General features: G+C 38.6%; 2 protein-coding genes across 6 annotated transcripts in view; one reads left to right on the top strand and one right to left on the bottom strand.

Moving 5' to 3' along the window:
- Positions 1 to 27,135, bottom strand: part of LOC117375553 (mitochondrial import inner membrane translocase subunit TIM16-like) — a 100,446-nt gene that overhangs the window by 29,026 nt on the left and 44,285 nt on the right. The window lies entirely within an intron of this gene.
- On the top strand, positions 321 to 21,342 carry vasnb (vasorin b). Of its 3 annotated transcripts, XM_033971877.2 has the most exons (3): positions 321 to 576; positions 5,690 to 5,733; positions 17,947 to 21,342. In XM_033971877.2, exon 3 carries the CDS (start codon positions 17,970 to 17,972, stop codon positions 20,019 to 20,021), a length of 2,052 nt encoding a protein of 683 aa, XP_033827768.1. In that variant the 5' UTR covers positions 321 to 576; positions 5,690 to 5,733; positions 17,947 to 17,969; the 3' UTR covers positions 20,022 to 21,342. The 3 variants fall into 3 exon arrangements, with proteins under 3 accessions (XP_033827768.1, XP_033827769.1, XP_033827770.1); XM_033971878.2 differs by lacking the exons at positions 321 to 576; positions 5,690 to 5,733 and adding an exon at positions 10,161 to 10,204; XM_033971879.2 differs by lacking the exons at positions 321 to 576; positions 5,690 to 5,733 and adding an exon at positions 10,213 to 10,454.

Genomic DNA, 27,135 nt, shown 5'->3' with positions numbered 1-27,135 from the left:
CATTTCATAATATAGTTATAAAAACGAACCACCTGTGGTTTTGATTAAAAAGCACTTCTAACGTGGATTCAATTTACCCCAAACGGCTCTAGAGAACTTAAACCAGTAGTTTATCTGATATGGCTTCCTTGAGTTTTACTTTGGACAAAACACCCCACTGCGCTAAAAAAGTAGGCTAGTTCAGGAGCAGTGATAATCAGTTGAGTGAAACGCTACTCCGTCCACAGCCCAGTGAACTGTGAGCGGTGCAAGGTGCCGCTGCGCCCTGCCTCTCCGCGCGCAGCTCGCCCCTCCCATCGCTCCGCTTCAACTTTCTTTGGGCTCTCTCCAATAAAGCGCTTTTTGTCCAGGAGGCAGCACTTGAGCGGATTCCTTGACGTGGAGGCTGTGTACGTCTCTTCAAGGATTTCATGAAGACCGATCATTGTGAGTTTTGCTTTGAGCGAGTGCGCACACGAGACAGAACAACTTAGAGAGTTGGATTAAACTTTGTTCATTACTTTACGCTACACTGGGATAACGACACGGGGGTGTGAGCGACTGTCTGCGCTCACAACTGCTGAGGCTGAAGTAAAGGTAAGAATTCCATGCTTTCGTTTATAAAGCAAAATAATAAGACAACACAAAATAGCGACTTTGTGGAAGTCCGGTTAGAACAAAAGCAGCATTACGCCAGGTAAACGTCAGCTCCAATCAGTCTAACACAACCGCGTTGTTAAAAACGCTTTTTACCAACATCACCAACGAGAAAACGACGCATTAAAAGGTAGTTTTACTGGATCTAAACATATGATTATAAAACAAGGGTTGTGTTTTTTTCCAAGACAGTGGCATTTCTGCCAAACTCAAACATAGAAAGTTGTGCTCTGGCGTCAAATGTTTACTACAAGACGCGTGCCAGACTCTAGATGCGAGTTCCTAAAATTTCACATCAGCACTTTTCGAGGGCACAATTCCTTAGTGTGGAATGTGAAAAAAAGAAAAAGGCATGTGCTTAAATCTAGCAACCGGGACGAAGCGATGATGAAGGGGGCATAGATGGACTTCTCCGGACATTTCACTTGGCTCTGCTGACATTGGGGAAACTTGCGCATAGACCTGACATAACAATTTAAGTGGCTTTACCTGTTTCTCCCAATAAGAAATATACTAAACCCCATCATCACAGCTTACACGAGTTTTCTCTGGCATGTGGACAGATTAAGTGATAAAGGGCTGAGGCTGAATTCCTGCAGATTAAATCTCTAAGTGACCCACACTAATAAAGATCCAATAAAGTGATGTGACTGGACACGTTTCAAGTCATCTTCATGTGTGAGCCAAGAAGAAACAAAGGACTGTCCCATTTCTGTTAAGAATTTTGTTCCATATAATTCTTTAACAGTGTGCTCATCTTAGGAGTGTCATATGAGTGTTGGGCATGCAAAAATAATTAAAACATTACTACAAGTACTTAAGTTTTCTTTAATAACAGGTTTTAGAAATATTTATCATTTGACATGAACTGGTTCAGTTCCAAACCATTAGTGGACATTTAAGTCATTTTGTAATATTTGTGTATAATAAAATGCATTTACTTACAAAATCTCCTAAGCTTTCACACTGTACTTATTAACTATATGTATTAACTTTAGTCGAGGTACTTCTTCTGACCCATATTAACTACTTTCAGACAGATTAACATCTTTTACACAGCCCCCACAAACAGGCACAGAAAATCGCCTAATCTGCCCCCAAGGGCTGAAGGCAGGCGGTGCAAACAGCTCCAATCTCCTCATTGTTACTTCCTCTGCATGTGTTTCCTTTGCATACTGTCATTACACTACAGGAGAAGAAACTGTGTCATTGATGGTTGTATATAATGGCCGTAATTGGTTTGTATTAGACCTCCAGACACGGCACAGTGGCCACAGGAGGGCAATTATTCAGCACTAAAGTAGGAAAGGCTACTATTTAGCACCAGTGTTTACTGTATGAGAGTATTGAGTGGGCAGCACTGTGGCAACATGGCACAAGACTGCACGAGGTGAAAAGTGATTTGGTTCGGAAGTGATGGATAGATACATCAGCAGGCCTACTTGCATTGCATAATATTTATTCTATAATACTGATATTGAACAACAGTGGTTCAATTCTGTACTATGTTCAACTATATGTATTTATTTTTATATTATTACTAGTAGGGCTGGGCGATTGTTCTTGCATTAACCAGTCATGATTTTTGATTGAATTTTATTTTGTCTTACTAAAAACAAAATACAAGCTTTTAATCAATGCCATTTAACACAAAATTTTGTCTTCCAAAGTGTGAACTCTGCTTCAAACACATGCTTTTACTGACAAAGAATTAGCTGTTGACCTCTCAATTAAAAAGACTCAACCATATCACTGACAATTAAAATTTGAGTGATTTCACAGTCCTAATTACTAAGATACTGTGTGTATATATATATATATATATATATATATATATATATATATATATATATATATATATGCGTGCATGTGTGTGTGTGCGTGTGTGTGTATAAAGCATTGTATGCATGAACAATGGATTAATTAACTGAGGTTTAAGATTGTCTTCTAAGCATCATACTCGAACTCGCCACACTTACACTTGTGGCCTGTCCCAGAAGTTGAGAACCACTCCTGATGTTGTGCCTATGCAGTTGACACTGAAGCACTTGTTGTTGCTGAGAGAAATAGATAAACTATGTACACTTAAAATAGTGTTAAAAAAGTAAATTGAGATAATAAGCGACAGCACAACAAATCTTAAAATAGTGAAAGGCATATTTTTATGGATAAACATAGAAAAATATGAAACTGTGAATGTTGGTACAACCACTAAATGACATGGACATATGTGCCGAGTATTATCAAGATCTCCAGGGACTTTTTCTGCCCCAAACGTCTGTCTGCGGATGGGAAGCATGACTGAAGCGTTTAGCTGACACTCATAAAAGGCAATTAGATCCAATTAAACACATGCTTTGGGATATATTTGAACCACACCATCTGGATATTTGGATGGAATCAAATATGGCATTTCATTATCTGTGCTGTAATGACAAAATGTTGGTGGAAAAGAGTTTGCAAAGTTTTCAGAGCTCAATTTTTTACCAATTAGCAGACGGGCTGGTACCCTTTTGACCTGTCCTTTGGGAAGATTAGAGGGTTAAAAGTCAGAGGCAGAAGCGAGGATTGGGTTTGGGTCCTGGGTGAAGGCAGGAGAGCGGGATAGGGGGTTAGCAACAGGACAAGAGCAGGGCACTCAAGCAGCGGGTGCACAGAGAGGAGGCGACAAGGCAGAATGCTGAGGCAAAGCGTGCAAAAATTAATTGTGTGAAAAAATCTAAACATTTTAAATGATTTTTAAAAATCTAGAAGACAGAAATGTTTGCGAACTATGACATCTTTGCATGTCAAACAAATCTGGTTTAGTGCAAAATGTTGAATGTAAAATACAAATTGATGAATTGGAAATCGTATCTCAGTTTTAAGACGTGTGAAATGCCAAGCTGTGGTATTTAGAGGTTGTCTGAGTGCCCTAATCTTTCCTGAATTGTTTAAGTTATGTGCCCTATGAAGCTAGAAACCTGCACATTTTCAAGCACTGCTTGGCGGAGGGTCTAAAGATACACTGACAATAAGACCAAACCTTTATGTTCAAAGGTCTCAGCACAGATCAGTGCTGACCATAGGAGTATTTGTAGCCAACCCCAAACCCCAGGCGCTTGCCAAGCTAAATTGAAGTAGAGCTCGCCAATCCAGCCAAATGATGCGTTCAGAAAAACCACTTCAATACCAAACATAAATACACATGCATATGGCTTACAGAGCCCTGTCCGGACTAACTGGTCCCCAAACATGATCTGAAATCACATTTACAAACCTCTTTAAGCAAATGACCTCATGATGTGATGGAAAGTATATTACAAAGATGGTCAAAAATAAGTCACTACATTCCTTAAAGCGCTTCAATGTCCCTTGAGAAAGGAGGAAAAAAAAGCATGGATGAGAGGGAGGATGCTCATCCCAGAAAGCCACCACAAATTGCTGCATTTCAGTAGAGGCTGTAAAAAAAGAGAAATGGCTCTTAATCTTAGGTTGTAATTACCTCTGGCTATAGCACTGTAATTAGGAAATGAGCCCTTAACCAGATGGACCAAACTAGAGCAAAAACATGCACTGAAATATCTTCCAAAGGACAAAAACAAAACATTAAGCAAAATGTAAAGGCACTGAGTCGTTTTTTAATCAAACAACTGCATGTCAAACAATAGGAATATCTACATCATTATTAACTATCAAATACAATCAGTGAATAAAATTGAGGAAAATACAGTTTGCTAAGATTCTGTATCCCAGTTTTGCTTCTATGGTTCTCACTTGTGCATGTGAAACAACAAATGTCACCAACCGATGTCACTCAACACGGCATTCATCAGTTAGAGGCTGCTGCAGAGGTGCGGGTTACAACATGTCGCAGTTATTTAAGATAAAAAGCCACAGTGTGTCATAAAATGTCTAAGGCACATCTGTGAAGAAAACAACTTCCTTTGTTTCAACGTGTGACCCCCGTTAACACTGTAATCTGGACTAATTTTTGAAGGTTGTAATGATACCACCGCTGAGATTTTTGTTTGTCGCATAAGGAAATACTACTTCACTCTACTACTTAAGTCAGTCTAAAATAAAACGCAAGAAGTATTATAATTGTGGGTTGATAGCTTTGCTGGCTCACAATAAGAATGTAGCTCATTTGACTGGCATGTCTTCACAGCGTGATCAGGTCAAATGGGTTGAATTCTGTTGAACTTTCAGAGCCAATTTCACGCTTTCTTAGAATTAAAAGCTTACTTCAAAAGATTGTTTCAAAAGAGCAGAGTGGTCTCAACAAGTTTGCTGTACAAATATGACAAAAAGAATAAAAAACAAAAAAATAATAAAACATAATCCTATCAGTAACAACATATACAGTAACTCCTTATAAAAATCCAACGACAAATCAAAAAGGAGTTACTGGTGTACTTGTTTTTCTCCAAACATCTGTCAACAAACATAACATGTAAAACAGCTTGAGTTTCAGGTGTTACACAATCTATCTCTCCTACCACACGTTGACAGTTGACTCACGGCTCAGGTATACCAAATATGAACGCAAAAACAATACTTAGCGGAAATGCATACCGGACAAGTCAGTTTTACACGGAGTCTCACAGTCTATAGTTTTCTAATTGTAGAAGAACAAGGTTTGGACAAAATCTTGTGCCATTTTGTGCCCAGCATTCTTCATTAAATGTGGCCACTTCATCTTTTCCAACTAATTTTTATGACCCCTTAACCACACAAAGAAATAACCAATGAAAAACAATGAGGGCATTCATGTGAACACCTATAAATAATATGTGGAGTTTGGGATTTTCCAAGATGATGGGGTCGGCAAAGTTCAGCAAAAACAACAAGAAAGTGGTCAGGATTCTACTACAAAACTAGATTGCGCCATAAAAAGTACTGGTCATGCTATTTTGACTAACAGCAAGCTAGCAACCGAGGGTAGTTGGCCTGCATTCTTTTATCTCTGTCGTCTGGATGAAATAGTTCGACCAATTTGAATTCATAAAACATCTCGTGCTTTGAATGCCTAAAATATATTGATCTAATTGCTACTCTTTGCTATTTCCAGGAAAAGAAAAGGTGGAGCCAAAGTAAGGAGAACTTCTCTATTGGGTAAGAGAAATTTTTATATTTTGTGCTAAAAGTTAGAAAGAAGTTGTAATGCTCTCAAGGCAGCACTCACTGTAGTAGCATACTCTTTGAATACGCATTTAGTAAGGCAAACCGCACTGTGCTGGCGGTCGGTATTGTGTTAACAGTTTCCTCACAAGGGTCTTTTCACACACACATCTGAGCCTCTTAACAAGACTGGCACCACCACAACAGCAGCCCTTTACGCACACGCACACACACGCACGCACACACACACACGTATTAGCAGATACAGTGCAGGCTAGATTTCAAGCTCTTAACAGGATTGTTATTTCACAAGGAATTATTTCAATTGCAAATTAGAGTAAATGTTGTAGAAAATGAGCACATTGTTCAGTTTTGGTGTAAAGTAACAGTTACGAAAGCAAGTGTTTTTCTTATTCTGTCCAAATCTTTCCTTGGAGTGCAGTTTGCTGCCAATGCATTATTCCTAAACTTAAAACCATAATACTTGCTAATAGAAAAAAAAAAAAGCTGTATATTGCAATGGAAGGTCATTCTTTGCCACGTTTATTCTTTGTCCTGTCACTTACTAAACTATGGAGAATCAAACTTAAAGGTCTATTTTGTAACTTTCATGGTGGATCTCTGCCACCTCCTCGTCTTCAAGAATATATTATGGCTAAATGTATATATTGCCTAAAATGTTCTAGAGTATGGCATTAAACATAAACACATCTAAAGCCCTGGAGATTAGCAAGTGATGCCGACAGTTACAGGTCACATTAAAACCTTTAACGGTGAGCATAAAACAATAAAACACTTGTATTTGGATAAACTTAAAACAGATACGTTAATTGCTGTGGACTGTATTACAGGTAATACAATAACACAAGTATATGGCTGAACCCCCACTAGAAAAGCAACATAGTGCACCTTTAAAACATTTCATTCATAACTGTTCTCCTCTACTTTCACCATATCAATATAACTTGGCTACATCTTCTAACCCTGCAAACCCTATTTGACCTCTATATGCCTGTCCAGCCTCTGCTCCCATGGTGCTGGCTGTCAATGAGCTGTGACAGTAACTGTGTTGTACTTGTTAAGGCTTCCACCCAGGAACAGCCTGCAGCCCAAGGCACTCGGACGCACTCGGCTACTCGCGTTAATTGCCCTAACACTCCTCCACCTTTTCTCTGCAGAGCCCAATCTTTCTCTTAGGGAAAAAAGTTGTGTTAACTTCCAGTGGGCTTTTCAGTGTAACACATACATTCTTTGGAACAGGAATGTGCGCATGGTGTGACTGCTAGTACACTGTAAATTATTTGCCAGGCAGACTCATGCTTCAATGTCAACATTCACACTAGCCCTTATTCGGCCGTAATCCTCCACTTTTAACATCAAAGCTCATACACATTACTTTGAATTATAGCCACATCTGACTTCTTGTTTGTGTAGCTTTTTCATACCTAACTAACATATAAAACCCTTAATACATGCTATTTGAATTTAAAGTAAAATACGATGTGCAGAGCTTATAAGTGTTCCCTGTATGCGAGCCAAAAGTCTGTTTTTCCTATTAGGATGATCTGTAGCTTCAAAAATGTCTGGAAACTTGAAAGTGAAGAGATGCAAGTGCTTTACCTATACAACGACACATACACATACACATAAGAAACCTTTTATAAAGCCACAAGCAAATATTTAAAAGTAAACAAAGGTGTTGCGTGCTACACACTGAAACTGCGCACGTATGTTACCTCAAAACCTTGAAACATAAACAAACTTGAGTGCTCATTCTTCATAAAGGAGCACAGAGGAATGCGTAATAATCGTGACAGTTGATTATTGTGAAATGAGGGACTGCTCATTATTAAGACAAATTACTCATCTGTGCAAGAATAACAAAGATTCATTATGTCTCTTCCTCGTTGACAATTTCCCTCTACACTTGCAACTGGGAATGTTTCAATTCCATTAACGAGAACTACACTTGCTACTGTGACTAAAGATAGAATATTGCATCTTAGTGGTCAAAATATCCCAAAAAGGTAAATCGAAACTGAAATAACTGTGGAATTCATATTGTTTCCAGTATAATGACAAACGAGTATGAATTGTGGCTTAAAGTAATTTCCATGCCATAGCAATCAACAATTTAAACCAATATATTATATAATTTGGATGAGAAAAAGTCCTCAAAATGTAGCATCTACAAGGAAGATCAAACGTGTGAATATTGACTTTAAAGGTCCTGTATTATGCAGAAATTGACTCTTGTGAGCTTGCATAATGTTAAAATGTTGTTATCTCCCCAAAAACATATCTGGAGTTGTGTTAAGTTTCATTCACACATGTTTGAGTGAACCTGTGTTGTTAGACTGTCTACACCTCAACTGCTTAAAATGCTTTGTTGCACCTTGTGATGTCATATAGTGGTAGTTTTCAAGTTAACAGCTACTTTTATCTTTTGTTCAGAAGAGATTGGCAATTCCAGGGCTGAGATGATCCAAAACGACTCTAGTGAAGGTCTATGGAGTTTAAAAACACAGTGAAGCACTTCCTGTATTACCACATGACATGAGAAGATGGAACAGAGTGTTTGTGACATGAAACAAAACACAGCTCCATATATGTTTTTGATTAGGAAAGACAAGACATAGATCAGCCCTTGATTAAAAATAAGCAGACTGACTACTTGATTTGATTAAATAATTTCATTAAATGTTTTGTTTCAGTAACAGTGCATACTAGGACAGTGCTATGAGTATTTTTTACCCGATAATGGAATTTAGTGACACCAAAAACTGAAAAGCGCGTTTTTCCAAGTGCGTTAATGGTAAATCATCTGAATAATATAGTTTCTTCTCTGTCAGACATTCATCATTAGCTTCTTTCAGCTTATTTATGTCCCAGTGGTAAATACACACCTGTCTCACCATGGCGGGGCTCTGATGATGTATTAATAGAGTAGTGTTGAATGACATCTTCACTCTGTAATCTTAGGACTCACCTGTGTAGCCAGCTGCCCTCACAGGTACAGAATACAGCCTTTAATGAGCACATAGTGAGAGATATTTTAATAAAGGTAACAATAAAGTATATCTGTATTACATGATAAGGCAACATCTGCAGCGTCGCACAAAAGCAAAACTAGATTCCAATAAGACCAAAACTGACAGGATATGTCAATTTACAGATAATAAAAGATTGCAATGCGATGTATTGTTGAAGTGCATAACAGAGAAAAAAACACAGTTTTTCTCTAGACAACTCAATTCAGAGCTTTTTGTTCAGTGTGCACAGATAGGCTCCAACTAATCATAAAAGTGACATGCGAAGATAAAATAGGTGAAACGTTCGAACAAATTGGACAGTGTGTTGGAATTTAAAGCACATTATGACCCCGAATTCCCCCAAGGCACTAACTTTTAGACTAATATTTACTCAAGTCAAGTGAGAGGTTTGTATCCGGAGCGGTACAAGACAAAGGCCTGCCTTTGTGCACCAGCCTGTCCAATAGTTTGTTACTGGTTTACCTCAACCATCTCTAAGAGTTGGCCCACTACCAGTGCATGCAGTTTTATTTCACAATAAATTCCACAGTGACATCCTAATCAACACCAGTGATCTGCTTGTCACATATTTTTCAGTGTGTGGTTCGTGGCTAAGGTGTTATTTTAAAAGGAAAAAGCCTGCAGGCGGGATTGACAAGAAAAATCACAAACGGTAAACTAGAAGAGAAAAAAAAACAGGCAGAATAAGAGGTGAGCAAGGGCTTGAAAAGCAGGTTGGGAGACACAGTGCACCATAGATCCTTTACCTTATCAAGTTGAAGTAAAGTTATTTTTCATTACAATTTCAGTTAATATATCACCAACATATCCTACAGAACTTGCTATATTGTTTTACATCTCAGATGATTTCTATAAAGAGCAAATGTATTCAACTGTAGTCTTCCTTTTTGTAGTCTTGGCTTTGATAAGCTTTTATTTCGAACATATTAAAACGTTTTAAAATACATAATTAATCATAATGAAACATAATGTTAATAATGGGGAGTATGAAGAAAGAGCATTAATATAGCACAGAAGATATTCACTTATTATATATATATATATATATATATACTTTTTTTTTTACATATATTATTTTTTTACATTTTTGCTGGTCCAAGCCACTATTTCACCCCATTTGTCAGTAGGCCTGAGCTTTCATATGTTCCTCAGCCTAAAGAAGAGTTTGACACCCACTCGCTGCCACATGACCCGGCGGGCTGTTGTGGCAGGTGCTGGAGATGTGCCTTCATCAGATTCCACTCATACTCCAAATCACTGCAAGAACTAACCTGAGAGGGGCGGGGGAGAGGGAGGGCGTTTCGCATTGACAAGACTAATAGGCTTTTTGGACTGAATACATGTGGGATGTGCCCAAACCAACAGTATATTATGCGCGGGTTGCTTTGCCATTGAGAGGAAGTACTACTGAGGTGAGACAAATTTAGCTTCCTGGGTGCCACTTAGAAAGGTAACTGAATATTTTTAAAGAGCAACAGGACATTTGAGCCAAAGGGACAGGCCAGGCAGACTCACTGATAATGCGTGCTAAGCTACAGTGAGGTATTTAGTTTACCAGGTTTTTAGGCAAGCAGTCAGTCAGCCGCCTGCACGCTGCCTGACACACCTCTGGTTTAGCAGCGCTCCATTCTGAGGCATATGACTTCTGCAATACAACTTCAGGTAAAGATTTTCTCATGTCTAAAGCTTAAAATTACTGATCAGTAACAGCTATAATGAGTGACGGTATATGGTATACCCACTTCTGAAGTCTGGGCAGTTTTGAGCATGGGATGTCATAGAAAAAAAATCTTATCTAACTATAAGGTAAATTATATTGTGTTGTTGAATTTTGACACAATATTGGAGATTACAAATTAAAGCCATTTTACGTTTAGAAGTGACAAACTTGCATACTAAATGTTACTTAATGTTGTTGTAGTGTCCTCGGTGGAGAGTCACATTGTACACTTTAGTTTTGGCCTTGTGGCTTCACTGATAAAACTGGTCTGTCTAGATACTTCCTGCCCCACGCACACTCAAGTGCAAACAATTCGGGACAGAGTCATATACTCGGAAGTATACAACAAACTGTCATTGAAAAGATTTTTTTGATACGGAGTGGGTCAAAAGTAATGTGATACAAAGGCTTAGAACAAGGTTGATCTGGAGGATTTTTGCATTGAAGACTTGATTGATATATAGAAGCCGTTCTGAAAACACAATTCCCAACATATAATAAACATAAAATTAACTTTGTCATGGAGTAATAAATTAAATTCCATAAGAAAGAAATCATAGAGAATCACAGAGAATACATCTGTATAAATATATATGTATAAATACACACAAGCCTTGCCACAATACTAAAATTTCATACTCCCATTTTTCATTTTTCAGTTCTGATACTTGTTTAAAGGAGTATGTAGTTATAGTACAAGTTTTAGTATCAGTTAGTATCAGGGTATCACATATTGAGACAACCCTAATGCAATCACAATTGCACAATATTAACCAGGTCCAATATGGAATAAAAACAATCTGACCCAAAGAAACACTTAACAAACCCCAAATCTTTGTCCATTAATTCAGGACTAAACCAAGTCTCTTACATTTATTTCTCAAACAGGAATGCAATTGTTTCTTCATACAACCTAACTTGACCTGTGCAGCATCAGTGGTGCTTGATCCTCCCCTGGTTGCGGGTGGGGGTCAGAATAAATAGTAAACAGCGGAGGAGAGAAAGACTTTGAGAAATGCAGTGTAGTGTTTGTGTTTTCATGCCACTCAGCTGTGACTGATGCAGCACAGGTCAGCGACGAGCCCTAGCAGGAGGGGGCGGGGTCACAACCTCCAGGCGACAGTACGCCACAAGATGCCATTGTAGATTGTGACGCTTGGTTCAAAACAGGAAAATCGATGAGAGCCTTGGTTTCAGTGAAGCGGGTGTCTATGTAATGTGAGATGAGCTGGATCTAGATAGATGTGCTTGATGGGAGAAGAAGTCAGAGGTCAAAGGGCAGGGAATGCTGGTGAGGGATGGCTGTCATGTAGAGACACTGGTTTATGGACAAAACAAGAAGTGTCTATAGTGTCAAACAGCGTCAGGTCTGATTTTGTCAGAGCAGTCATGTTCTGTGGCGTCATCTTTGCCGGCTTTATTTTCTTCTTGACACAATCTAACAGATAAAAAGCCAAGAAATTGTTATTTTTAATGAAGCTATATAGTTCTACCCTATTTACAAGTGATGTCCCCCAACCTATGTTCTTATAAAAAAAAAAGCAGCCTAACTCAAAAGGTTATCGTCTGTCCTTATGAAGAAATGAATGACATGATGCTTAATGTGTTGAATGCAATAGATTCTTCTAAGACAGACCAAACACATGAACAATTACTACTTTAAATACAAATCTATCCAAGCAGAACAGATTTTTCTGATGTCTGTATAACCATAGACATTTACAAATGCCCCTTTTGTACATTTCCCACTATATTTACTTTACTTTCACTCTCATCAAGTCATCATGGTATTTTATGGTCTAAAAACGGTTTCTGGTTCTGTAACTCCTCAACAGTTTTCTTCGAGAGCACAGTGTCACGTTTGCATTATTTACTGAGACACGCTCCAGCTAGTCTAGTGTTTCGCTTTACCCCGGAGGAATGGAGAAAGCACCTGCCATAATCTCAGGTGTATGCTGGTAACTTTAGCCCTTTTTACTTTGGTGTTAAACAGGGCTGTTGTTGTAGCCGGGGCTAAGTTACATCACAGGACACAGAAGAGTGAACCGCAGTGGAAACACTAATCCCCACCATGACCCCTAACCCCCGCAGTACAGGCCTCCACCATTGGCTTTGTTATCCTTTAGAGCTGATGCTATCTAATCAGATGAGTGGCTTTCATCATGTTCTTCACTGATTTATTTTTTATTTTTTTATTTTTTTTGTATAACTTTTGATAACCAACATTGTAGGAAACTAGGTTGAAAAAAGATGATTAGCAAGTTTTCTGCATTTGCAATTTGTGATTATGTTTAAAAAGTAGGATTCTGTTCTGAACATTTGAGAGATTAGTTAAGACTGAAATCTTAACTAATAAACTAATACAAGAATCATATCAGAATGCATATCAGAACATGTACAGGTTTAAACTAGATTTTTCATTATAAAGAGCAGAGAGGATTGTTTCAAGTTTCGATTTCAATTTAATTGTGGTATATTGTGCAGCCCTAATAAAAACTATTTATTGTTGGATAAATCAAACTCTTTGTAATCACATTTTTGGTTGAAATTTACATTGCTCTCCTGCTAGCCTCACATTCACCCCTGGCTTGTATATTATGTTCTCCTTTATGTCCGCAAGCTGCAGACTATGGTCGCAATACTTCACACTGTCTATGTAAGCAAGTCTTTCGGAAACATAAATCCTGACTTGAAAGCGGCCATCTTTTTGAACTAGCACATACCGTACCACTCAATTACAGAGGTAATGCTTGTTAGCTCAAAGCTGTATGTATAGTCAGAGTGTAGGCTATCTCATCTGTAGGATCTGGTGTGTGGTCACACTGAAATGAGTTGAGAAGCTTTATTTGTGCAGTACATTGACTACTCCCCCTAATCCTCTTTTCAAGACCACTACAAAGAACAGTAAATATGTTGGTTACAGGATAAAAATCGCCACTGACAGACACTACTTAGCTAGGGATATCTTTTTGTATTTGACTAACTTTTGTTTAAGATGTATATTGTGACCATACAGAGACTTTGTTTTTGCTTAGGTCACCTATTATTGTAAAAATATTATGCCACTTAGTGCTGTCAAAATACTCATTCAGTTTTAATAAGGAAGAGACTTCATACCAACTTCAATACCTCAAAGATACTAAAATGAGGACTTTAAAGACAGTAGCATGTAATAATAGTACTTTCTTGTTGTCGTTTGGTCTTAACTTTTTCTGCAATGGGTCAAGACCATTGTAAAAATATCCAAGAAAAGTTCAGATCCATTCATTTTTTATTTATTTTTTTATTTTCGGTATTGACGGTCAAGTGTGTATTTGATTTTGAGTGTTTTAGTATTGATTAGTATCAGAGTATGAATATATCTGACAACTCCAATGCCAGGTTAGATTTGATTACAAGGTTTTATTTTCATGTGACTAGGTTCGTGTTAAAACTATGTGATTTGTTTTGCAATAAGTTTTAAAACTGGCGTCACCTTTCTGCCATCCGACAGGTGAACAACAACAATGAACAACAACATTCAAGTATCATTACCTCCTACAGATGTTCCACATTCTTTCAGACAATCCAAACATTGCGCAGACGTTTGGCTAAATATATGTGTGGCATTTCTCCTTCTGCTCCTCTCTAGCGCTACCATTTAAGTAATCTTTTCATCCTCTGATAGTCCACACAAGTCCCGGTCCGCCTTTCTGATTCTCTCTTGACCCTTTTGTCATGTTGACGGATAACCCCTCAGGATTATGGGTAACGCGGTCCAGCTGTTGCTTGGACAGTGCTGACAGTGGAAAAGAGATGGGGGGATAGTGCCTGTTTGGAGTCATGGTTGAAGAAGGGGGCAAATGTAACGGATAAAAAGATTTGGGCTGAGTCACTTGTGGATAAGTTCACTATAGGAATTTTGCACTGTTAAAAATAAAGAAATACTACTGATAATGATTAGCCTAATAATTCTTGGTGTATATAATAATGCTATTTATGTGTCCTTAAATATATAATAAACAATGCCAGCAGGTAAATGTGTAATTTCAGAACCTGCTTTAATAAATGTACAATTTAACACTATTATTGGCTTCTTATTGGTTATACTCCCAGCTTGAAACCCTTACTAGGTTCACCCTTTCCAACTGAATCAGATCTGTGAAATGGTACTTACCAAATGTCAAAATATCAACTTTTCAGACTTATCTCTGCTGTAGTGTCAAAGTTTATAGGTGCAGCTTATCTGAATCACTTGTATAAGGGCCTATTAGTGCGTTTTTCCTTTCAGCTTTACATTATTTTAATGTTTCAAACTTGGTGGGAACAGTCAGTGCCTTTTGTGTGTCTTGGCTCATGCCCCCTCTGGTCTTCCGGCTGCTGTTGGGAGTTCTCAGAGTTCATAGTAACCTGTGCCTCCTCCGTGTACAGGCCCCATAATTCTCAATCCCCCTCTGCTATCCTCCACAGCGTCTTGGTTTTGGCCTTGAGCTCTGAAGATAAGGGCTCTTGACGCTTGGCCTGCTGGGATTTAATTGCCGGAGCCCACATCACCCTCTCTAAGCTGGGCCCTTATACCCAATTGTGCTCCCCGCTACCTCCGCAATGCTTTTGTCCATGTTTCCTTTTCATTTGTGTGTTTTTGGATCTGATTTTTGAAATTCACTTTTATCTCACCACTGCTGCCCATTTTCTAGGGTTGTGCAAGAATTTTCCCAGGATTGAGTTTTCTCCTACCGTTTTTGGCCCTCAGGTGGTTCCTCTATTTCAACTGTCAGTGCTTTTTTACAAATCCAACAAAGACGGAAGAAAAACACAGACGTAAAACTAATCAGAATATTTGTTCTAATTCTCATAAAAGCCATGTCATTCATCAAATCCATTCCGTCTTTGTAAAACCCCCTGAAATGTTCTGCTAATCTCAATGAGACGTACAAGATGTTCAAATTCAGCTGCTGCCTGTCTGAGGAATGTCTCGACAAGTGTGCAAGGGAGAAAAAAGGAAATTACAAGTCAAGTAACTACAAGGGCGTAGGTGGGAGGGGGTATTTCAACAGAGCAGTCTACTGGTCAGCGTATGGATGGACAAAACTGTAAATCAACTGTTCAGTGGGATGTGAAAAAAGCTAATGTAAGAGATGTATGCTAAAGATGCAACCTGGGCTCTTACAAAAGTACAATTCAGTCATAGCCTTATGGGGTTTTATATTTAGCCATGAACTATTTGAATCCAAGTCCAGGTCTGGGCTCTCGGCATGGGACTATAGTGAAATTTGGTGTCAGGATGATCATGGGCAAAATGGTTGCAAAGAATATTATGGAAATATACTCAAGTAACTGTCCACATACTTGAGTTTAAAGGGTATTAATAAGTTTTAAGTTTTGTGTTTGAACAATATAGGATTATGAAAACAACTATAATATAGATGAGAACATAATGAATAAGTAGTTTGTTTTTTTGGCATAGTCTGGTGGTATAATGTGTTGCAATTAGTGATATTATTGTATATTGTCCCATCCCTACAGAACTCTAGAACTTTTTTGCAATGCTGTGCCAATTTTTTTTTCTTTTTTGTGCAATATTGCCTGAATATTGTTACTAATTTGTCCTTAAAGCAACTTTACTGTTACTGTACATAGCCCAAGCTCTCTTACAGAATAGTGGCACCCTTATCTTACACAGATAAGACAAAAAACACACAAAAATGCTATGTTTTATCTGTAAACTGGCAGCGCTGTCCCTCCCCCTCCTGATGCACCTCCAACACAGTTTCTCTTTCTGTGAGTTATCAGATGTGCCTGGCCCAGTTTGGAATGAGGCACACTCCAAATAAACACTCTGCTCCGGGGAGAGTCTCGCAGGACTCACCACTGACTTCACATTTTAGGAAAAATATTGTGCGTTTTATCAGCGGTACAGCTCTCCTCTCTCATGCCGCCTTGATGTTGTTGTGTATTCTGGCCTTAAACCCAGATCAAGTTGAGTTTCTGCATCTCCTAAAAGAATGTGATTGAATATTCAGAGAAAAAAAGTATACTCCCTTATAAAAACAACTTTTATTTCAAATATTTTTTCCCTGCAGTCATTTCTTTCTGCCCACTCAATCTCCTGTTTTTCTAACCAAAGGCTGGTGTTTTCTTGTAGTCTTTTCCTGTGTCACAATTTAGTCATAGTTTGTTTCCAGACCACTGAATACATTTACTCCAAAGAATTCAGAAGTTGTAAAAGCAAAACAACTTTAAACTATTGTAGTTTTTTTCCAAGCAATGCATTCAAAAAGATCACTGGGAAGTAAAAATAAATTATTTTCACAGAAACTAGACGTTCCATTAACCCTCCTCTCCACTACTCTTAACAGATACTGGTTCCAATGTATTGTTATCTGAATCAACAGTGTGGTTAACTTCAGAGACTTGGTAATATAAAGCGGACAGTATGTTCTTTCTTTGTTCTACTTTGTCAAACTTAGTAAGGCTTTATTTTGGTGATCCCTTGTAGTAGTTGTTAGCTGTTGAAAACTGATGCCCTTTCATATGGACTTTGGACTGGCAAAAAGAAAAAGAAAAGATAAAAAAAATTAGAAAACTAAAAAAAAAGTAGTAAGAAATAAAGTTGTAGCCTGTTCGCTCCAAGACTGTCTCGCTGAATAACATAGGATGATAAATGGCTTCACTGACATGTCAGACACTAGCCTTATTTTCGTCTTCATTCCGTCCTCTGCTTCTTACAAATTCTCTCCATTTTCCACTCACTTCAGCTATGCACAATTTTAGCCGTAAGTACTTACTGTCAGTGTGCATAATAATGTTGAAAGTTCGTATTGTTTACATTATGGTCAGGGAAGAAACTTAAGGCTATCATAGAAACCGCTCTTCAGCACCGCAAAGTAAATCAGCCGCAGATGCACAATGCACAGATAAACAGTCCGTACAAAGCTGGTACAGTTATTGCAATCTAAACACCACAATTGTGTTTACTCTAAATGCTTTTTAGGGTTTTAGTGGCTTTTAAGGGATGTGAAATGTACTAACAAAAAGATGGACGTAAAGCAGCAGTGTATCAATTAGAAATGCTTTAATAAATAAAACTGAAAAATATTATTCAAACACAAATGAATAATCGAGTGGACTGCACACTACATGTTGCCACTTTGTAGAAAACTTTGGTTTAACATTCTTATAAATATTTACCATATATGCTGCTCTTTCTCTCCATAGTTGGGTAAAATGATGACCCCTAAATGTCTATACTAAATAAATGGGGAGTATTCTCTTGTCGCTTGTGTCACACCTACCATAAATAGACCACATGATGTCCTCAGCATAAGGCAGACTTACACTCATAGAGGGAACAAAAATTAAGTTGAACTCATTATTGACCTGATCATTGTCTTAGGAGTTGTATGTGTTTTGTAATTTAAATTTTTAATGACTATTTCTCTCTTTTTGTCCTAGGCTGTGCAGGGAGAGACTGCACCATGAAGGGCTTTCTCACTCCCCTCATGCCCGTTCTCCTTGTCCTGCTTCATCCTGACTCCAGCTTCTCCAACACCTGCCCCAAAGACTGCACATGCTCCCCCGTGGACTCGACCATGTGCTACCTGAGACGCTCCTCTTCCATCCCCACTGGAGTCTCCCCATTGACAAAAAACCTCTACCTTTTCTCCAATGGCATCGAGAGTTTAAACACAGATGACTTTCGTGGTATGGAGATCTTGGAGATGCTTGATCTCAGTCAAAACAAACTTACAGAACTTCCAGATAGCGTTTTCGAGCCTCTGTTCTCTTTAAAAAACCTTGACTTGTCATCCAATCAGATATCCTACATTTCTGAGAAGTCTTTTCAAGGACTGGTACTGCTGGAGCGTCTGTACATATATAGTAATCATATAAAGGCCATCCACCCTGCTGCGTTTAACAGTATGGAGCACCTTCTGGAGTTAAAGCTACAGGGAAACATGCTAACATCCATTCCAACTCTTGCCATGCCACGATTACTTCTTCTGGATCTCCGCTTTAACCACTTGCCCACCCTTGGACCATCAGATATCCAGATGCCCAACCTTGAGTCTCTTAAACTTGGTGGAGTTGGACTCACAAAACTAGATGCAGAGTTGATAAGTAATCTGAAAAACCTTCATGAATTGGACCTGTCCGGAAACCAGCTTGAGACATTTCCTCCAGTGCTAAAAGAAACCCATGCACTGATTCATCTCAATCTAGCCAACAACCCCATGGGTCCTCTAAATATTCAAGACTTACAAAACCTTAGTGAGTTGCAGGAGCTGGACATCAGCACCCTCAGTTTGCAAAGTCTCCCTGAAGAATTTTCTCAATATTTTCCTCACCTTAGAAAACTCACAATTGCAGAGAACCCGTTTAACTGTCTGTGCACACTGGCCTGGTTCCCAAGATGGCTGAGGGCCCAGGGTGTCATGCTGGAGAAGACGGAGGAAACACGTTGTCACTTCCCACCCATTATTGGTGGAAAAGTGTTAGAGAGACTTGACCATCGTGATTTTGGTTGTCCTACCACAACTACAGTCACCACGACTACAGCGAAAACAACTACTTCCAAGCCTGTTCCTGTCACTACAGCATCCAGTACTACGAGGGCTGCACCACGTCCTGGGGAGAGTGAAAAGCCTGAGGTGAAAGACAATGATGACACTCCCTTACCTCCAATCATCCCCTCCCCTGGCACCAAGGAGGAGCCCGAGGAGGAGACACACTTCTGCCCATCAGACACCTGCTTGAATGGGGGGACCTGTCTCTTGGGTGGAACAGGACAGGTAGAGTGCATGTGTCCTCGTGGGTTTACGGGTTCATATTGTGAGATCTATAACAAGCCTGCACCTCCACCTGAACGAGTGGATCCCCAGCCAACTGTAACAGTGGACACACCAGACATCAGCTCACACCATGCTACTCCAACGTCCATCCTGTTGGATCTTCATCGGTACTTTGAATTGAGGCCTAAAACGCGCGCTATTCGACTGACTTATCGCAACCTGTCAGGACCAGATCGCAGGCCAATGCAACTCAATTTGCCGGCGTCTCATCCAGAATATGTTCTCAGAGGTCTGAAACCCAACTCCACCTATGCGGTCTGTGCCAGTCCTCTCGGAGCACCTACTGGAACAGATAAAGTGTGCATAGAGGCTCAAACAACTCCTGAAAACAATTTCTACAAACAGACATACCCAGAAAAAGAACTTACCACTATGATAATTCCAGCTATTGCCATCTTGCTTCTTCTTGTACTGGTGGCAATTGCAGTGGGGGTCATGTGCTATTTACGAAAGAAGAGAGCTAAGGGTCACCTAGAACTGGAGTGTGAGCCCTCTCAGCTTGAACTGGATGGAGTGAAGACTAGTGTGGACAATGGGGCACTACCTCAGAAGCAGCCACAGATTATGATCCCAGAACCGGCCGTCCAGAATGGCAATGTGGAATATGAGGTGTTACTACTACAAGACCACTGTACATCAAATAACAATATGGCGTCACACAAGCCATCCTACTTTTGACAAATGCTGGAACTGCTCAGAGTATAAGGATTACAATATGTAAGCTACCTTTTCAAACAAGGTGTTAACAGTTCACAATCAACTGCTGTGAAAGACCAGTGTCTGAACTGTACACATTAAGGTATATATTTGTCTAAGCAGACATTAAATACAGTCAGCAGCTTACTTCTTCTCTTACAAACATGGACTGCTGTGGCATCAGTAGAGCTGAAGGGACAGATGAATACTGCCAGGAGCTGTACTGAGTATGTAAGGATATAGATACTGTGGGTCCATATGGAGTGCACTAAAGAGGGCTGTGCTGCTGTGCTGCCTTTTAATGAAAGCCCCATTTTAAGTACTATCAGCGTTATGCTGTGTTCTGAAACCGTTTAGTACTACCCTAAAGGGAGCAGTGCTTGCTGTGAATATAATGCCAAATGAAGTCATGCAGAGAACATAATTGATGCTCATGTTACTTTATTTGGATGTGTTGTTTTTATGTTGTTTATTATTGTACAAAACTTAATGACTGTTAATTATGCCCTATACCCACTACCTTCTCTTAATGTAGCTAACACATAAAGTGGCAGACTAAAATCTTTGAGGATTAAAACTCATTTGGTACGAGTCAAAAGGCTTTGTACGTAGAATATCAGACAGTCTAAGTCGATGTGTCTCGACACTCAAAACTAAATCTCTTTTTCACTCTCAAACTCAGTCCTTTGTTTGTACAATGTGCATGAATGACTGAAACTGACTGAACAACTCTTATTCCTTTAATTTGAAAGTCTTTTTTCAAGCAGTACACATGTTATTGTCTTATACTTAATTTATTGAGTTGTAATTTCTCACTCTGCACTTACTGTGACTATGAATACTTCACTACATCTATTTTCTGACCAAGTTTTATTGTAGAGGCAGGCTCCAGCGATCCAAGGATAAGGGCCTGAGCTCTACTCAAAGTAACCTTTTGTGTGTACATGACCTGTAGATACTCCATCTTCAGTGATAATGCATGTTCTGTCTTGTGTATAGACCTGCAGACATCAGGTTACCATCAGCCCAGCCCCCACTGCCCCCTGTGCCCACATGCCTCAGAGGAAGATTAGACTGCTAGAACACACATCCAAATGCCATGGATTTTGTCTTTCACTCGAGTCTTAGAAATCCTAAATAACTGAGACTGGATTTTATTTTCTGTATACATACATTGAAGAACATTTTCAATGTGGCTGTTAATTTTCCCTATTACTTTTGGGAAGTATCTTACAATTAACTGTTTTTGTACTTGTATTTTGTGACACTTTGTACAAAATGTGATATCATTAAATGAATATCATGATCAATAATATTTCTGTGTTATATTTTTCCAACTTCTTTGCTTTCTTGCACATCTGGAATTGTCCACTCTAAGTAAAATGTAGAGCAGCAACAATAAGCAACACTATACACAGAGAGAGAGACTTCTTAATGTAGGACACTGAACCATTTAAAAGCTTCACAGAGGTGTTCCATGCAGAGCACATGTCCTAAAACTCACATTTACAAGCTTGTACACAACCCAGCTCTATATCAGAGTTTACAGCAAATGCGAAATCAACACTGTGATAGGAAACATGTGTAAAGGTAATAAGTGCATTTGTTCGTTGTGGACAATTTAATAGTCTAATCCTAATGGAAGAGCATTGTTTGCAAACCCACACAATAAACAAACTGACCACCCATGCCTTTTATAGGTAGGATGTTGGTAGGGGTTTGAGCAGTATACACGCACTCCTTAGCCACGCCCAAAAGCAAACATGCATAAACTGGCCTCAGGTGCAAAATGTTGTGTGTTGTTCATTGTGTTAGCAACACAACACATAAAACAGCAGTACTCCTGTCATACAGACCCCATTAAGTAAAGGTATTGTAGGACAGCCAACTTCCTAAAGGAAACTAAAAACACAAAGCATTTTCAGGGCAACAATAGACTCTACAGCTGAGCGAGTGAGTGAACTCTGAATTGCACAACCAACAGTTCCTGTTTATTTGTCTTATACTTTCCTACTTTTCTCCAGAGATCCAAGAGTTTTTCATGACAAACCTTTGATAAAACAATATTTTATGTGTTGAAATAAATAAAATGGCTTTGCTCCAACTTGTTTCTCATTTGTCCAATAAAAAACAGGAGATAGGATGTAATAGATGGACTTTAATTGGGAGCATGTGTGCCCGCTGGAGCAGCTCCAGGTAAAAAGAGCGATCAGATGCACACATGATGTCAGCTAGGAGTAATGCCTGGGACTTAAAAAAAAAATCACATAAATGTTTCTGTCTTTGTCTACAGCCAGCCATCTGCAAATGTTTGAGCATTGGAAGGGGTTAACTGTATGTGCGCCTTTCCTTCAATAAAACAGTCCTCCTTTTCTCTTTGTGGTTTTAAAAGGAACCTGCTTCTTGAATCAGAGCCAGGTTTGACGCTATAAAGCCATGTTGCTCAATACCTATCATTGTAGTTCCAAGAGACCCTTTTTTACAATCATCAACAACAGAATGTATATCACGACTCAATATTTTCTTCTGGACAAGCAATGTATTCCAAATATAATATTGTAGGCAGCCAAGGACACGGCACATCAGGCCCTGCAACGAAGTGAACTTTTATTCCGTGATTTGGACATTTTTCTGCCTCTACTGGCCCAACTGACCCCTCCATCACCCCACACCGTCTTTCCAACCGCAATCAAGGATATTTACTCAGGGTGCAGAATTAGCTTCACAAAAGACAAAGCCTCAAAATAATGGGGATATAATGGTACACTTTAAATGTGTCCAAAATAGAAAATGAGGCCATGCATAAAGATTGGGTTTGTGGCGATACATTTCAACATTCTTACATGGTACCTAGACACCAGGCCAGGAAACACCACAAGCAAGTAACATCAGAGACAAGAGCCTCATTAGAAAATGCCTGAGTAGGGTTGCCACAATATAGATTTTTTACTTAGATTATTTATTTTATTAAACAATCTAATGCTTATTGACACCTTATCAAATAACAATGAAATCCTTCTTTTTTTTCAACAGCAATACATCAACATTCTTTTTTTTTTTTTTTTTTTTTTCGAGCAGACTAATGAACACAAGAAGTCAGTATACATTTTGTCAGTACACTTAATTTCACATGTTTTTTTTCTTATTTAAACTCAAAAAAGAGTGGGAAGAAGAAAATGTATTTAATCCCACCCCTGTCTTCCATTAGAACATAAATTAAATGTTTTGTTTAAGCTTTCTTGCTCAAGTATGTGACTAGTTTTAGGAAATCCAACTTTCTGAATGATAAAGGACATAAATTTGACATAAACAGCCAAAAAAACCCCAAAAAAAACCAAACACTTTACATGGAGGTGGACATATTGATTTAAAGTAACTGAATTTTGCCTGAAAAACTGCCAGGAATTTTTAGTGACCTGTGTTATCACGATTATTCATGAATCACATAATCCCAACATACCCTTTATAGAAGCTGCATTATTAAAGCATTAAATTGATTGCTACAGAAATACAGTGGGCCAGTCGTTTGACAGTTTAATTTTGTTTTATCAGTCAGAATCCTTCAGCAAGTTAGTACATTTTAGTGAAGCTAAACAAAGATAAATGAGAGCCACGGTCAAATCAAGCCTTGTTAAAATGTCTGGAGCAGAACATTTATCTTTGGAGTCGTCTTTGTATAAAATTCTTCTGAACCCTGGCATTTCAATCACCACATTCTATATGGTATGATAAAGAACCCCAAAGTTATTTTTATATGCCAGCCAAGGTCAGCCTCAGTTTGTGTGACATGTGCTGGTATGAAGAAAATGAAGTGATCTGATCTCACAAACGCGCATAAGATAAGAGGAGAGGAATGTTTTTAATTAAATTAGTGAAGTGGAGAGAAGGGCAGATGAAATGATGAGGGAGACTGGACATCATAAGATACAAAGACATTTTCCTTGTTAAAAAGAAGGATGTATTTCATGTGGGAGTGTGTGCTTTTAACAGCCAGTGGAGGAGTTAAAAATTACCTAAACAAAATGGGCCTGTCAGCAACTGGAGGAAAACCAGCGTGTGCTTCTCATTTCGGGGGAATGGTCGGGTGGGCGGGACTTTTATGGAGAGAAAAAAAAATCATAAACAAATGACTAACCTGGTATTAATAAAGCCAAAGAGAAGACTGAAAGAGATGTGGAAAAGGTCTTAAAAGGTAGAAGCTGGGGCTGCATGTAAAATACAAATAAACACGTCAGCAGAGGTTTTCCATAAGCAGAGCAGATGGGAATAATAACTGTCCCTTATGTGGCCAGATCTTAATAACAGATGAATGCAAAGCACAAAGCTACAACTTGTAACTTTAAAGGCAGACTATGCAACTTTTCTGATAGGAGATGCACAACTTGCTTGTCTCCATGGAGAGGTTATTGCTTAGCTGGGAAAGTTACACAGTATGGCTTTTAAGTTATGACTCTTTATTCAATTAAACTGCCTAAAAATCAATATGATATGTCCACAGATCTGACACTGTCTTCATGAAGATATAGGTTTAATGCTATACTGTAGAACATTCCGGACAAAGCAATAACATTAGGAGACAAGCACATAGCAGGCCTTGGAAGTTACATAGTGCACAAAAAAGATTCAATTGAGTAAATCCTGTTTAAAAGAGACAAAACTTTGACTTGATGTATGTGTTTGAAAGTTTTACTGATGATAGCTAATCTGTCTCCGGTTTGCTTATTTCACACAGTCTCTACAAGAAAACAGCTGTGACAAAGTGAGAACGTTCCTGAGCAGCTGTTTTGTGGAACTATTGCTTAAAATGCCCTGAAGAGAGTGGACAGGAGTCACATACCAGACTGTCACCCACGGTAACAGCAATCCCATAAGTGAGTGCAATTGTCCGCTAGCAACATCCTTTAAAACTTCAGAGAAATAATGTAAACGATAGGACAACATGAATGATAAAAATGCAAGTAAAATCTTAATTCTTCTAAGTTTGTAACATATTGGTAAAATTATCCATTATGTGATGTTGTAAAAAAATTCCTGATTCCCTGAAATCCCTGATACAGCCAGATGCAAAGATGATGTCAGTACACAATGAAGCCTTCTCAGCAAGAGTCCTGATTACTGATGAAAACAATAATATGAGCACAATGATTTAATCCAACCACATCAGCAGAGCTACACTGTGACTACGCAGAGAAGAAGTGAAGTGAACAAATAAAGTTGCACAAAGAATCCACACATAGAGATTTGTTATGTTAGCAAAAGCCATTTAATCTGACCATCCTGACTTGCTGCATGTTATGCTGTTGAGTATAATTTTATGTTTTTAAGACAAGCATGGTTTAAAGTGCATATGATAGCTTTTCAAATTTAGGATTAAATTGGCAGGATAATGCTTAGAGTAAAAATAAAGAAGAAAAGAAAAGCCGAAAAATATGTTGCCAATTACAGGAAGTAGAAAGTTCTGTTTTAGAGGGTTCTACATTGACGGCAGGAAGAATTCTGTCAAAAAATTAGGCACACACTTTTTTTTCCAATATTTTAAACTATTTCAACAAAATGAAGGTGTTTTTTACATTTTTTTTTGTCAAATATTAATTTCTGCGTGTAGAGGAGTTTTGGCCGAGTGTACAACATGGTTGCTAGGTAACAATAATGGAATTCCACAGCGTAGTGTCATCATTCCCCACCTGAAGTACAACTTGAAACCTAAAAAAATGCCAAATTTGAAAAAAAAAAGTAAAATTGTTAATGATTAATGATCTTACCTGTGAATGCACAACTTGTTTTATTTATCAAGCCACTAATTTAGGCATTAGAAAATAAGTGAACATTTTGTCTTCAAAGTGAGGCTCAGAAAAAATCAGATTGAGTTTGACTAGATCTCATTTTGACCATTTTGATAGTTAGATGGCTGGCTCAAAGTATCCCAAAACAATAGCTTTCCGGAGTCCCAAGGATCCCCCCCAAATAACTATGGAACCAACACTGTAAAAACATGTAATGGTTTGCAGTTCGTCGTTTATATTTATTTTAGTCGTTTATTGGGGTATTTGGCCTGCTATCATAAATATGCTGTTATCAGTAAATAAGTTGATTAAATACAGGATTATCATTTTAAAATAATATTTTAACCCCCAGGCTGTAAGTGAATTAAAACAAAAAATGTGTATCACTACATACAGAAATTCAACATCTAATTCTAATGCTGCATTTGGAGTCAATAATATATGATTAGCAGGCTGACAAAGATCTGGGCCAGCACAAGGGCAGGGGGTCAAGCCCTCTAGCCTCTGATGCATCCCCTTAAGCCTTCAACAACCATTCATCAAAGTGCAGTGTGCTCACTTCCTGGGTTCTGCTAAACACAGAGCTAGCAGAAACGGTATGCATGCATTAACTCCACTTTTGTTTATAACTACAGCTCAGGCAAATAAGAATCAACCATAAGGTATATAACACTGATGGGGATTGTATGGTGACTTGTGAGTTTTATTCAATTTGTAAAGAAATATAAATTTAAGAGCACTATGGCCACATGGTCGCAAATAACAGCTCTGTGCCGCTGAGGCACAGTGAGATAAATTCTTAACTCATTTTATGAATGTATCTCTGTCTCTCCTAGCCCTTCGCCCCCTATTTTCCAGCCTAGTGTCCTGTCTAATACAGCATACAAAAAAAAAAAAGGAAATTTGGAAAAATACATTCTGGTCTGGGACGATAAAATTCAACGTGTGCCTTTTAAGGTGTTGCTGTAAGAGGAAGGTGGCGACAGGCACAGCTTAAGATATCATAATCCTCTTGTACTTGGTCCCCCCTAGTGTCTACACTGTTATTGGCTGAAATCCGTATATCAGACAAAGTTGCACATTGTATGTAAGCCGCGGATAAACAAAGGGCTTAACCAGTTATTAGACACTAAAACTGCGCATACACATGTTAACACTGAGCCATCCTGTGTTAGGTCTGAACGCACAAAGCTTGTCTTCACATCAGTCAGTATAATACCATCTGCTCCAAACAACCAAAACTAGCCTAAACACTAATGTTCCCTTGTAGGCCATAATGACCGCTTCCAGCTTCCTGCTGCCAAACGTCTGAT

This window comes from Periophthalmus magnuspinnatus, chromosome 8, assembly GCF_009829125.3.
Source record: "Periophthalmus magnuspinnatus isolate fPerMag1 chromosome 8, fPerMag1.2.pri, whole genome shotgun sequence".
Lineage (NCBI taxonomy): Eukaryota > Metazoa > Chordata > Actinopteri > Gobiiformes > Gobiidae > Periophthalmus > Periophthalmus magnuspinnatus.
The sequence above is the reverse complement of the archived record's forward strand: the minus strand, read 5'-3'. Positions and strand labels throughout refer to the sequence as shown.

Coding starts and splice junctions, on each gene's coding strand:
- vasnb (XM_033971877.2), top strand. CDS start 17,970: ATGAAGGGCTTTCTCACTCCCCTCATGCCCGTTCTCCTTGTCCTGCTT.